Below are 15592 nucleotides of genomic sequence, written 5' to 3'. Positions count from 1 at the left end.
GTTATTGTAAAGCAGTTTGTAATTAATATATGCTTATTTTATTCTGCTACATAACATAGCTAGACTTGTAAGCCTCTTCTACACTAAATGCTCTTTGATGACCTGCAAATATTTTTTGTCATCTTTGTATTTCACATAACAAAAGAGCAGAGGGCTTTGCATGCAGCAAGTATTCAATAACTTTGCTGAAATTATTTTATTTAATTTTTTTTAAAAAAGATTTTATTTATTTATTCATGAAAGACATGGGGGGTGGGGCAGAGACACAGGCAGAGGGAGAAGCAGGCTCTATGCAGGGAGCCTAATGTGGGACTTGATCCCGGGTCTCCAGGATTATGCCCTGGGCTGAAGGTGGTGCTAAACTGCTGAGCCACTGGGCTGCCCTTGCTGAAATGATTTTAAAGGCAGAAATAAGGTTTTGAAAAACATAACACTAACAATGATAACTTTTAATATTTCCCCATGTATTTTAAGTTAACTTTAGAAAGATTACCCAAAGAGAATCTCTTTACTGGTAAAAATGGAATGAAGAGGAAAAAGAAATACAAAGTAAACAATTAGAAAAGAGGGAAGCAAAATAATCTCTGCTTATAGACAATATGAATTAATTTGTAGACAACCCTAAAGATTCCACAAAAAAGTGTCAGAACTAGTAAGTGAAGTCAGCAAAATAGCAGGATGCAAAATTAACACACAAAAATTGGGTGCATTTCTACACACTAACAATGAAAAATCTAAAAAGGAACTTAAGAAAACAACTTTATTAACAACAGAATCAAAAGAATTAAAATAGGAATTAACCAAGGAGGTGAATGATTTGTATAGTGAGAACTATAAACACTGTTGAAATAAATCATTAAATCATTAAAACATTTAAATAAATGGAAACATGTTTCATGTTCTATTGCCAGACAATATTGTTATGATGTCAGTATCACCCAAAATGATCTACAGATTCAGGAAAATCCTTATCAAAACCCCAACATTTTTGGAAGAAACAGAAAAATCCATCCTTAAATTCATGGAATCTCAAAGGACCTCAAATAGCCAAAACAATTTTGAAAAAGAACAAAGTTGAAGAATTCACACTTTCTGATTTCAAAATTTACTGAAGAGCTATCATAATCAAAACAGTGTGGTATTAGCATAAAGGCAAATGTATAGGTCAGTAGAACAGATAAAGAGCCCAGAAATAAATCCTCCTATATACTGTCAAATGACTTTTGACAAGGGTGCCAAGACTATTTACTGCGGAAATGATAAGTCTTTTCAACAAATGGTGCTGGGAAAATTGGTCCATGCAAAAGAATGAGGCTGGACTCTTATGTAACACTGTATACAGAAGTTAACACAAAATAGATTAAAGTCCAGAAGTAAGGGATAAAAGTATAAAACTCTTATGAGAAAATATGGGGCAAAAGCTTCACAATACTGGACTTGGCAATGATTTCTTGGATAGACACCAAAGGCATAGGTAACAAAGAAACAACAGACAAAATGGACTTAATGAAAATTAAAAACATCGCTGCATCCAAAAACACTATCAACAGAGCAAAAAAGCATCCCCAAAGTGAGAGAAAATATTTTCAAATCATATAACTGATGAGGAAGTAATATTCTGGATAGAGAATAACTCAAACTCAACAACACCAAAAAAAAAAAAAAATCCAATTAAAAAATGGGCAAAGACTTGAATAAGCATTCTTACTAAGGAAATATGCAAATGGCCAAAAACCACACAAAAAGATGTTTGACGTTATTTCTTTTCTTTAAGATTCATTTGAGAGAGAGAGAATCCTTGAGCAGACTCCCTGCTGAGCGGGGAGCCCGATGCAAGGTTCTATCCCAGGACTCTAAGACCAAAAGTCAGATGCTTAACCGCCTGACATACTCAGGTGCCCCAAGATGTTCAACATTATTAATCATTAGGGAAATGCAAATCAAAACTACAATGAGATACCACCTTACACACATTAGGCGGACTACTATGAAAAAACCAAACAAACCAAAAACAGAAAATAACAAATGTTGCCAAGTATGTGGAGAAATTGGAACCCTTGTGAACTGTTGGTGGGAATAGAAAATGGTGTAGCTGCCGTGATGGCGGTTCCTTAACATACATATAAAAGAATTACCATATGATCCAGAAATCCCACTTCCAAGGCAATTGAAAGCAGGATTTCTGAGATGTTTGTGCATCCATGTTCATAGCAATATTATTCACAACAGCTAAAAAACAAAAGTAAACTAAATGTTCATGAACAGATGAATGGATAAGCAAAATGTGGGATATGTACAATGAAGTATTATTTAGCTTAAAAGAGGAAGGAGGATGCCTGGGTGGCTCAGCGGTTTGGCACCTGCCTTTGGCCCAGGGTGTGATCCTGGAGACTTGGGATCAACTCCACATTGGGCTCCCTGCCATGGAGCCTGTTTCTCTCTGCCTGTGTCTCTGCCTTTCTCTCTGTATCTATCTTTCATGAATAAATAAATAAAATCTTAAAAAAAAAAAAAAAAGAGGAAGAGAGATTGATATATGTAATATGTGTGAACCTTGAGGACATTATGCTAAGTGAAGTCAGTCACAAAATAACAAATACTGTCAGGATGTTGTTTATTTGAAGTACTTAAAGTAGTCAAAATCAGAGCCGGAACATAGAATAGAAGTTGCTAGAGGCTGGAGAAAGGGAATGAGGAGATACTGTTTAATGGGTGCACAGTTTCAGGTTTATAAAATGAAAGAGTTACACGGTGGGACAACATTATGAGTGCCTTTAATACAACTGTACTATATACTTAAAAATGGTTAAGATGGCAACTTTTATGAGTATTTGACCACATTAAAAATAACTGGAAAAAAACATAGGAGGAAGCAAACATCCAGCACTTAACCTGGCTCTCTCAACTGTAGTTTATAAACAGATAGCAGTATCTAGGAGGTATTCTTGACCAAAAACCCCTCAAAGTCTTATTCTGATCAAGGCTTCAAATTTAACTACTGGTTAGGAAGAAATACAGGGTATAGAGTCACATGCTAAGACTGTGGAGACAGAATTGGCAAAACACAGTTTGAAACATTTTATAATATAGATAATGTTTTCTTAATACATGTATGTACTCCATTTAGCTCCTGATTTGATAAAAATACTTAGGACATAACTGGGGCATTTTCAATAGTGAATAAATATTTGATGATATTAAAAAACCATTGTTAAATTTTTTTTTAGATATCAAAATGATCTTATGGTTGTTAAAAATAAAAAAAGTCCTTATCATTTAGAAATATAGATTAAAATATTGACAAATGGGGGCCTCTGGGTGGCTCAGTGGTTAAGCATCTATCTGCCTTTGGCTCAGCGTGTGATCCTGGGGTCCTGGGATCGAGTCCCACATTGGGCTCCCTGCAGGGAGCCTGCTTTTCTCTCTGCCTATGTCTTTGCCTCTCTCTGTGTGTGTCTCTCATAAATCAATCAATCAATCAATCAATCAAATCTTAGAGAAATATTTACAAATTAAATGATACAATGTTTGGGATTTCAAATTATTTGGGGCAGGAGGGATTGTGAATGGTTGTACCAATGAAATAAGATTGACCATATACTGATCATTGTTGAAGCTAACTGATAATTTAAAAGTGCTTATATCATCCTATTCTACTTTTCTATGTTTAGGATTTTTCATTATAAAAAGTTGTAAAAAGTCTTTGAAAATTTTAAATTATAAGCTAAGTATTTTTCTTATAATTAAATTTACAGCATTTATTAGTCGCAATAATTTTTAAACGAAAAGGGAAAGAAACATCAGGCAACAGGTGTCTCAATTATCTAAGTTCACGTTAAGTGGAGAATACAAATGCTGATGTGGTTAACAAACAACAAAAGCAACAACTAAAGGTTTATTTATTACATCCAGTACTTTTTGTAAAAAAATATTTAATTAGTTGAGAGAAAGAGAGTGAGCATGAACAGGGGTGAGTGTAGAGAGAGAAGTAGGCTCCCTGCTAAGCAGGGAGCCAGAGTTTGGGCTCTATTCCAGGACCCTGGGATCATGACCTGAGTTGAAGATAGTTAACCAGCTGAGCTACTCAGGTGCCCCAATATCCAGTATTTTTAATATCTATCTAATATCACTGACTTCCTTATAACCTTTTAAAATTTTGGTTTTAACATTCAACTCAGTAAGAATAATTACTAATATAAGAATAAGTAAAACCTTATAATTCTTTGGCAGTTTGAAAGAAATATTTTACATTTATGTGCAACTTACCTGCTGTAAAATCTGCAGTGAGATCAATAAATGCGTGAGAATGTGGAATTCGCATTTTACTTTTAGTGGTCAATGCAGGATGCCATGATAAATTCCTAAAAAATAAAAATTAAAAAAAAAATAATTTTCTTAAGGGAAATATCAAATAAGCATTGTTTTCAAACAGAAAAATCCCTGCCTGTAAGATATTTTAAAAATTTATTGATTTTTGTTGAGATATTTCTCATACCATAAAATTCACTCTTTTATTAGAGTATATAATTTAATGGTTTTAGTATAGTCACAGTTTGTAAACAACACCATTACGGACTTGGAAAAAATTTTCTTTACCTCAAAAAGAAACCCTGTATCCATTAGTTACTTCTCTTCTCCCCTCCCTATAGCCCTTAGCAAATACTAATTTGCTTTTTATAACTATGATTTTCCCTATTCTGGACATTACTTATAAATGGAATCTGGTTCTTCCATATAGAATAATAATTTTAGGTTGATTCATGTAGCATATGTCAATACTTCAGTCCTTTTAATGAATGGCTGAATGATATTTCACTGTATATTTGTATTTTTGTTTATTCATTTATCTGTTGATAGACATTTGGCTTGTTTTCACTCTTGGCTATTATAAATAATGGTACTATGAATATTCATGTGCAAGTTTTTATGTGGACATGTTTTCAATTCTTTTGGGTATATATTTAAGAATTGCTGGGTCACGTGGTAACTGTACGTTTAACTTTCTGAGGAACTGTCAAATTACATTCCAAAGTGGATTTAGCATTTATGTTCTTAACTAGCAACGTCAGAGGGTTCCAGCTCCATTTTTAAATCAAAACTTATTTATTGCCCCTTTGTTTTATTATTGCGCGGTTAGACTTGTATTTTCCTGATGGCTAATGATGTTGAACATATTTTTATGTGTTTACTGGCCATTTGTACATCTTTGGAGAAATGTCTACTCAAATCCTTTGCCTATTTTTAAGTTAGACTATTAAATATAGTGTTTTACTTTTAAGTTGCAAAAGTTCTCACATTCTTAAGATTTTATTTACTTTATTTATTCGTGAGAGACACAGAAAGAGAGAGAGAGGCAGAGACACAGGCAGAGAGAGAAGCAGTCTCCATGCAGGGAGCCCGATGTGGGACTCGATCCCAGGTCTCCAGGGTCAGGCCCCGGGCTGAAGGTGGCACTAAACCGCTGAGCCAGCTGGGCTGCCCAGTTATCACATTCTAAATAGTGTCTTTTCACTTCCTTGATAGTGTCCTGTGATGTAGTTTTTAATTTCCATGAATCCTGCTCACCTATTTTTTTTGTTGATTATTCTTATGCTGTCATATCTAAGAATCCATTTCAAAATCCAAGTTCATCTAGATTTACTCCTATGCTTTCTCCTGAGAATTTTTTAGTTTTAGCTCTCATATTTGTCTTTGATTCTTTTTTTTAAGAAAAAATGATTTAATGATTTAATATTATCATAGATGTTGTTTCCAAGACAATAAAGAATGATGATGATTATCTCTTATGAATATTAATTCCAACATTTTGAGCTAAGGAAAAGAATAAATTTAGACCCTTACCTCAGACCATATATCAAAAAGTAACTAAAAATGGATCAAAGGGTTAAAACTATAAATCTTTTGAATGAAAACATATGGGAAAATCTTCATGACTTTGGATTTAGAAATGGATTTTCAGGTATAACACCAAAAGAACAAGCAACAAAAGAAAAAAATAGATGAATTAGGTTCATTAAAATTAGAAACTTGTACATTACAGGATACTATCAAGGAAGTAAAAAGACAATTCCATAGAATGGGAAGAAAATACTTGCAAATATCTCTGATAAAGGCCTAGTATCTAGACTACATACAAAACTTTTATAACTCAACAATAAAAACAATCTGATTTAAAAATGGGCAAAGGACTAGATATTTCTCCTAAGAATATCACAAATGGCTACTAAGCACATCAAAAGATGGTCACATTTTAGTCATAAAGGAATTTTTATTTTTATTTATTTTTAGTCATGAAGGAATTGTAATAGAAGACCATGATGAGAAACTATTTCACAACCACTAGGATGGCAAAAATCAAAAGCCAAAAAATAGTAAGTGTTGGGGAGGAGGTAAAGAAATAGGAAATCTTGTACACTGCTGGTAGGAATATAAAATGGTACACTGGTTGTAGAAAACGGTTTGGCAATTCTTCAAAAAATTAAACATAAAATTACCACATGACTCTGCATTTCTATACTTAGGTATATACCCATAACAACTGAAAACACATATTCAAACAAATAATTGTACATGAATACTCTTAGCAGCACTACTCACAACAGCCCAAAACTGGAAATGACCCAAATGTACACCAACAGATGAATGTAATAACAAAATGCCATTCATAAAATAAAAATATTATACAGCTAAAAAAAAACCCACCTAAATTACTGATACATGGTGTAACATGGATGAACACTAAAACATTGTGCTGGGCAACCTGGGTGGCTGGCAGTTTAGCGTCGCCTTCAGCCCAGGGAGTTATCCCGGAGACCCAGGATGGAGTCCGGTGTCGGACTCCCCGCGTGGAGCCTGCTTCTCCCTCTGCCTGTGTCTCTGCCTCTCTCTCTCCCTCTCTCTCGTGAATAAATAAATAAAATATTTAAAAAACCCCCAAAAAACATTGTGCTATAAGAAAGAAGCCAGACACTAAAGGTCATATCCTCTATGATTTCATTTCGATGAAATATAAGCAATAGAAAAATCCACAGAGAGAGAAAGCAGATTAGTGGTTGCCAAGGACTGGGAGTAGGGGTAAAGGGAAAATGATTGTTTAATAGGTACAGGGTTCCCTTTAGGAATGATGAAAAGCTACTTGAAGTACATGATGGTTGTAAAACATTGTGAATATATGAAATATCATTAAATTGTACACTTTATATGGTTAATTATATATAATTTTATTTCATTATAAAAAACAACCATATATGCCTCATTCAGTTTCCTCTAATGTGAACATCTAATATAACCATAGTACAATTATCAAAACCAAGAAGGTCACTCTGGTAAACTATTATGAACTATAGAAGAAAGAGCAAGCCTAAATAAAATAATTTCTCAATTCCTCATCAGAATACACTCCAGTGTCAAAGTCATTCTCATTTATCAAGGCCCTGCTTTGCATTTCTTACTGGTATCTGAGTATACTTTTCTCTACTAATAGCAGTTTTTAAGATGTAAGCTCCTCTGAGGGGCTTCTGGGTGGCTTAATAGATTTACCATCTGACTCTTGATATTGAGTCTGGTCATGATCTCAGGGTTGTGGGATTCTCTTTCTGCTTCTCCATCTGCCCTTCCTCCCATTCTCTCTCTCTCTCTTTCTCTTTCTCTCTCTCTCTCTCTTCCTCGTCCTCCTCCTCCACCTCCACTTCCTGGAGAAAAAAAAAAGAGCTGTAAGCTCCTCTGGATACCCCGATTCATGTATTTATCTATTTACATTGCCTAACCAGGACATGGCTCCCAAATAGTGGCTGAAATGAATCATGGTCTATAGTCAGCAAATATTTGCTGGATTATGTCATAGTATCAAGTAGCATTTCCTATTCTTCTCTACCTCTAGTGAGAACATGCAATGTTTTTCCCCGCAATACTATGTATGGTCGAGTGAAATATGGAAGCCTAGGTATGCCATCTCCAAAGAGAACTTTAAGGTTAATTAATAAGTCCAACTGAATTATCAATATAGCATCTAAGTGACTGGGTAGCAAACAAGATTTATTTGGACTTGGTTTTGATGTATCGGGAAAGCAGAGAGAAACAAATGACTAATATGCTCTAGGCAGGTGAATCTTGGGAAAAAGAATAAGCATTCAGCAGGAGGATTTTCCCTCCACCAGGGGTCCATGTTCTACAAACATTAACTTCTTCCCAAAATCCTTATGCATACTTTTTAGCATACAATAGGCCTCATCTGTTGCCAAAATAAGACCGTAAAAACAAAATTAAGCAAATGCTCGAATAACCTGATTTTATTACTTTAATCAAAATTCCATAATATAAGGTTATGGCAGTAAGATATAAAAGTGAGAAATTGTATTCAGCATTTAGTGTAAGGTAATTCAATGCCAAGCATTCATGTCATGTTATTCTTTCATACTACACAAGGTTAGAAATGCCTATAATAATTTCAATCAAGTCCAATTTAAAAATGGCTGGTTCACTTCTTTTTTCTTTCTTTTTTTTCTTTTTTATGATAGTCACACAGAGAGAGAGAGAGGCAGAGACACAGGCAGAGGGAGAAGCAGGCTCCATGCACTGGGAGCCCGACGTGGGACTCGATCCCGGGTCTCCAGGATTGTGCCCTGGGCCAAAGGCAGGCGCCAAACTGCTGCGCCACCCAGGGATCCCTTCACTTCTTTTTAAGCTAGACCATTTATTCATAGGTTCTTTAAATTCTAAGCATTAAATTATTTTTAATTACTAACAAAATAATCAGATGTAGGCTAGAGAGATTCTACAACAAGTTTAACCCAAAGTCATTTCAGAAGAGCTTCCTAATGTTCCCAAGAAATTTGTAATTATAGGTCAAAAGTGAATTAAAAAATATAAGCTTCTACAGAATTGAGCTCAATGAGGTTAATTATGTGGTTGTCCTTAATTACTGCCTGAGAAATTATTGATCTTATTCCTTAAAGAATTTTTTATAGATTTGCTTTGAAATAAGTTTTGGAAAACTTCAACTAACTCCTAGACAAAAATGTACACTTCAAATAAAGAATTTAAAAGAGCAATAAAACAAAAATGATAAAGTAGCAGACTATGGGCCAAATTCAGCATGAAGATTTTTTTTTTAATACTTTGAATTCACTGGTAAAATTCATTTATTTATTAAAGATTTTATTTATTTACTCATGAGAGATACGCACACACAGAGAGGTAGAGACACAGGCAGAGAGAGAAGCAGGCTCCATGCAGGGAGCCTGATGTAGGACTTGATCCTGGATCAAGCCCTGGGCCGAAGGCAGGCACTAAACCGCTGAGCCACCCAGGGATCCCCTCACTGGTAAAACTTAATACAAAATCGGATTTTACATAAAAATCTGATTTCCAGCTTCTCTTGAAATTACCAGGTCTGATAACAAACTGGCCCTTTCCAGACAAGGGCTATACTGCCTATGGTCAGCCAATGTCCCCACCTTCCCAAACTGCTTCACTCATTTTGATTTCTTTTTGGGTTCATCTAGACATTCGAGTTTGCAACTCCTAACAAAATATTAATTATAATATTCCCTTCCAGAACACTTCAAATCAATATTCAAGGTCTTCACAGTATTTTAACTTTTATATTTGTTACCTATACTCTGTTAATTTACAATAATATCTCTTAAAAGGCAGTTAATATCTCTCTTAAAAGGCAGGTGTAAGTTAATCCTTATACTTTACTAGCTTATGGGGGCAGGGAGAAGGGAAGAGCTATTCTTTCGTTTTGTGATGCATTTTAAGATAGCTGAAAATTAAATGTATATGCAGTTGTATACTAAAATTCAATTGTCTAAAAATTTAGAGTTGAAAATAAAATTCATTTCTCCTTCTACCTTTACCTTTGTTCTCTGTACAAATCAGTTTTTTGCTAAGAAGCAACAGACACCATCTTTATAAGCAACTGTATTCATATAAACTATAATCTTCTCATATATATGCTCAACTCCATTTGAAGACCATGGTCACAAATACAAACTGTTCTGATTACAAAGGAAGAAACAGCAGAGATGAAAAAATGGGCAGTTCTGAGCCGTTTCGAGTATATTCATTGACATTTCTTGACTTCTGTAGAACATTACAATTATTAGCTACCCACCACCCCACCCTACAGGAAACATAATTATATCAAGGTGTTCTAATTTGTGGGCACTATTACCCTTAATCTCAAAGAATAGCATTTATCAAAGAATGAATTTCAATGTAATTAATGTCACCTGTAGCTTTTAGCTGCTTATGGTAACTGCTCTTTGAAATGACTTTTTGACTCAAATGACTTTGAAATGACTGCGAATCCACCCACTTTTCAGTGATCAGTCTACCATGAATTATCATTATTTTAGATATACAGATAAAAGCAATTACCAGGAGATGGGTATAGCATGCTTTTCCAAGCTCTCTAGTTTAGTCTAGTGGTCTTCAATCATTTTTGCTCAGATAGGCTCTAAAGGAATCTTTGAAAACTATGTATCCTTTAACACATTAAGTTCACTTCTAAAAAAAAGTAGTAATCTAAATATTTTCATCAGTTTAAACAGCTACAAAATATGTAATTTTCAAATCTACCAGAATTCTTAAGATGTTATAATAAAATACTCTTTAAAAAGTATATCCAGTGGAATATAAATATCATGTTGAATTTTTACCCATTATTCTCCATAGAAAAACTGCATCAAGAAGATTGCTGGAAAAGATGGGGGAACAGGAGGACCCCCTAAGCTCATCTCATCCTATATATACAACTAGATAACACTCACAGTGTAATTAAATAACCCGGAAAAAGACCCAAAGATTGGGAGAACCAATTCCCAAACTAAATATAGAGAACAGGTCACATCTAAGAGGATAGGAAGGGCAAGACAAAGTGGGGAGCTAAAAGGTGGGGAGCTAAACAGACCAGCAGGCAGGAGGGAGGGATACTATAGGGAGAGAAACAGACTCTCACTACAGGCAACCTCACAGGGAGACAAATCCCCCTAACATTGGGCTTTGAAAACCAAAAGGACCAAATTTCAGGAGTTCTTACAACCGGCAGGACTTAAAACTTGAAACTTTAAAAATCACTGGGCTCCACACTCTGGAGGAACCATAAGGTGAGAGAACATGGAGTCACTGTCCTGAAAGAGCACAATAAACAGCTTGAAGAGATACAGCATAGAAGCAGCAGTTTGAAAAGTGCCAGGGTCATACTTCTCAGAGCGTGTGCTGGAGGGGCAAGGCTTCCATGGGAGACTTTTTTAGGAACAAAGAGGTTGGCAGGTGGTACTCCCCACGCCAGCCTCCCAGCATACATACATGTCCATCTGCGGGAAGCAGTGCAGTGCCAACACTCCCAAGCTTACTTGCTTATATTGCAAGTCCTGCCCCAGCAAAACCCTTCCCCCAGAGGACCCACACAAACCTTGCTAACGCTGTGCACTGAAACCCACATACTTTGTGGACCTATTCCCTCCAAACCAGCTGGCCTTAGTAATGGTGACTGCAGCTTCCCTCCTGCAAAGACATGTTTGCAAACCTTGCAAAAACTGCAGGTCTGATTTGACAAACTATGTGGATCCACAGCCTCAAATATGCTCTTGGCTAGAGCACATTCAAAACAGTGCCAAAAGCCTGGCAGTATGCAAGCAGCCCCAACAAGTCCCAGAACAACCACAAAGTAACTCCTGCCTCAAAGAGAGGGAAAGATAACCACATACACTAGTCAGACCATGGACACAGCAGTGGGCTAGGAGCAGATAGCTGGTCTGACTACAGACTGCATCCACCAATCAAAGCTTCTCAGAGGATGACACAGGGTACTCTGCAGTTTGGTGCTACTGCATCTCTGACAAACACCTGGTCTGTCTCAACTCAAGCCCAATGTGGCCTCAGACTGGCCTACTAGCGAGACAGGGACCAAATAAAGCCCACAACAGGCAAAGAGAGCCATTGAGGATGACTGGACTGAAGGCAAAAGCAGCTCAGCCACAAAAGTAGGGCACAGGCAATACACATAGGAGATAGTCCTTAAATGCCAGGTTCTGGTAAACAGGTAACACTGCACTGCAGGGCACTACATGACCTTTTCTTCAAAAAGCCATAATTTTCAAGCGCAGGAGATGTAGCTACTTTGTTAGTACACAGAAACAGACTAAAGAGTTAGAATGAGGAGACAGAGGAATATATCCTGAATGAAAGACCAGGGCAAATCACAGCAAGAGACAAAAACAAAACAAAGATAAATAATATGCCCAATAGTGAATTTAAACTAATGATCATAAAGATACTCACTGGGTTTGAGAAAGAGTTGAGGACTTTGGTGAGACCCTTAACAATGAGACAGAAATTATACACAGGAATCAATCAGAGATGAAGAATCAGCAACTGAAATTAAATATATACTAGAAGGAATCAATAGTTGACTAGAGGAAGCAGAAGAATGGATTAGCAACTTGAGGACCCAGTAATGAAAAGGAATCAAGATGAACAGGAGAGAAAGAAAAAAATACAAAATGAGAATAGACTTTTGGAACTCAGCAACAACATCAAATTTACTAACATTTTCATTATAGCAATCTCAGAAGGAGAAGAGAAAGAAAAGAGGGCAGAAGTTTTATTTTCATAAATAATAGCTGAAAACTTCCTGAACATAAGGAAGGAAACATATCCAGACCTAGGAGATGGCAGAGATCTCCCAACAAAATCAACCCAAGGAGGTCCACATCAAGATACATAATATTAAAATGGCAAAAAGTAGTGACAGAGGGAGAATTTTAAAAGCAGAAAGAGAAAACAGTTACAAACAAAGGAAACCCCAAAAGGCTATCAGCTGATTTTCAACAGGAACTCTGGAGGCCAGATTGAGTGGCATGATATAGTCAAAGTGCTGAATGAAAGAATATTCAGCAAGGCTATCATTTAGAATAGAAGGAGAATATAAAGAGAATATAAAGAGTTCTGAGACAAATAAAAGTTAAAGGAATTCATGACCACTAAAGAAGTCCCATAATAAATCTTAAAGGAGACTCTGTGTGAAAATGGCAGAACATAAGAATAGCATGAAAAGTAGGAAGCCTGAGAGCAGAAAAATAAGTATATTGTAAAAATCAGTCAAGGGATTCACAAAATAAAAGGATGTAAAGTATAACACTATATATCTGGGGAGGTGGAGGAGAGTAGCAAAGAAAGGGTTCAAACTTAAGTGATCATCAACTTAACATAGACTACTCTAAGCAGAAGAAGTTACATACAAATCAAATGGTAACCGCAAACCAAAAACCAGTAGCAGATACAAAAAAAAATAAAGGGAAAGGAATCTAAATATATCACTCAAGAATGACAACAAACCATGAGAAAAGAGAGCAAGAGAAGAATGGACTACAAACAAACAACTAAAACAAGTAATAAAATGGCAACTACGTACATAACTATCAATAATTACTTTGGAAATAAGTGGACTAAATGTTCCAATCAAAAGACATAGGGTGACAGAATGCATAAAATGCAAGGTGCATTGCTGCCTACAAGAGACTGATTTAAGACCTAAAGATTCATGCAAACTGAAAGTGAAGGGATGGTGAAGCATTTATGAAGCATATGGAAGCAAAAAGAAAGCCAGGATAGCAATACTTACAGCAAACAAAATAAAGTTTAAAACAAAGACTGAAACAAGAGAAAGACACCATATAATCATAAAAGAATCAATCCAACAAGGTAATATAGTAATTGTAAATATTTATGCACCTGACATAGGGGCACCCAAGTATATAAAAAAGTTAATAACAAACATAAAGGGACTAAGTGATAGTAATATAATAGTAGTATTGGACTTTAACATCCCACTTACATCATGGACAGATCACCCAAGGAGAAAATCAACAAGGAAACAGTGGCTTTGAATGACACATTGGACCACATGGATTTACTAGATATATTCAAAAATTCCAACCTAAAACAATAGAATACATTTTGTTTTCAAGTGCACATGGGTCATTTCCAGAATAAATCACACATTAGGTTACAAAACAAGTCTTAACAAATTGAAAAAGATAGAAGTCATACCATGGATCTTTTCTGACCACAACACTATGAAATCAGAAATCAACCACAAGAGAAAAATATGGAAAGAGCACAAATACATGAAGGTTAAATAACATGCTTCTAATAATGGATTGGTCAACCAAAAAATCAAAGAGAAAATAAAAAAATACATGGAGGCAGAATACTTGAGTTGATTTCAGCTCAGGTCATGATCTTAGGGTTATGAGATTGAGCCCAGTATTGGGCTCCATGCTGGGTGTGGAGCCTGCTTAAGATTCTCCCTCTCCTCTCCCTCTGTTCCTTCCCCTCACCCCCCAAATACATAGAGACAAATGAAAATGAAAACACAATGCTCCAAAATCTGCATGATACAGCAAAGATTCTCTAAGAATAAGTTTATAGCAAAATGGACCTACCTCAAGAGCAAGAAAAATCTACAACCTAACCTTACACCTAAAGGAACTCAGAAAAGAACAAACAAAACCCCAAACCAGTAGCAGAAAGAATGTAATAAAGATTAGACCAGAAATAAACAAAATAAAAACTAAAAAAAACAATAGAACATAGACACTCAACCGCTGAGCCACCCAGGCATCCCAATGAATAATTATATACCAACAAATTGGACATACTAGAAGGAGTGGATAAATTTCTAGAAACCTACAACCTCCTAAAACCAAATAAGGAAGAAATAGAAAATTTCAACAGATAGATTACAAGCAGTGAAATGGAATCACTACTCAATTCAATCAAATCCCAAAAAACAAAAGTCTAGGACCAGATGGCTTTAGATGAAATCTATCAGACATTTAAAGAGGTAATACCTGTTCTTCTCAAACTATTAAAAAAATAAACAGGAAAGAAAACTTCAAAATTTATTCTATGAGCCCAGCATTACCCTGATACCAAAACCCCATAAAGATACCACTAGTAAAAATAAATAAAAAATAAAAAAGATACCACTAGTAAAGATAACTAGAGGCCAAAATTCCTGATGAACATAGATGCCAAAATTCTCAATAAAATACAAACTGAGTACAACAGTACATGGAAAGAAATCATTCACCATGATCATATAAGATTTTTTTTTTAAAAGATTTAATTTATTCATGAGAGACAGAGAGAGAAAGGCAGAGACATAGACAGAGGGAGAAGCAAAGCAGGCTCCTCACAGGGAGCCCGATGTGGGACTCGATCCCAGGACAGGGATCACGCCCTGAGCCAAAGGCAGACGCTCAACCACTGAGCCACCCACACGTCCCCGATCATGTAAGATTTATTCTTGGGTTGCAAGTGTGGTTCAATATCTATAAAATCAATCAACATGATACATTATATCGATAAAAGAAAGGATAAAACCATATGATTATTTCAATAGATGTAGAAAGAGCATTTGACAAAGCACAACATTCATTCATGATTACAATTGTGGACAAGGTAGGTTTACGGGGAACATATCTCAACATAATAAAGGCTTAATATGAAAAACCACAGCTACTATCATCTTAAATAGAGAAAAACTGAGAGCTTTTCCTCTGTAGTCAGGAACAACACA

At 35.6% G+C, this 15592-nt stretch overlaps 1 protein-coding gene across 3 annotated transcripts in view; it reads right to left on the bottom strand.

Moving 5' to 3' along the window:
• The window catches only part of ITFG1 (integrin alpha FG-GAP repeat containing 1), a 291511-nt gene that overhangs the window by 248406 nt on the left and 27513 nt on the right, over positions 1-15592 (bottom strand). For all 3 annotated transcript variants that reach the window (XM_072827271.1, XM_072827270.1, XM_072827269.1), the window contains exon 6: positions 4267-4361. In XM_072827271.1, coding sequence (XP_072683372.1) covers positions 4267-4361 — 95 coding nt within the window. The remainder of the gene's footprint in view (positions 1-4266; positions 4362-15592) is intronic.

Source organism: Canis lupus, chromosome 5 (assembly GCF_048164855.1).
Source record: "Canis lupus baileyi chromosome 5, mCanLup2.hap1, whole genome shotgun sequence".
Lineage (NCBI taxonomy): Eukaryota > Metazoa > Chordata > Mammalia > Carnivora > Canidae > Canis > Canis lupus.
The sequence above is the reverse complement of the archived record's forward strand: the minus strand, read 5'-3'. Positions and strand labels throughout refer to the sequence as shown.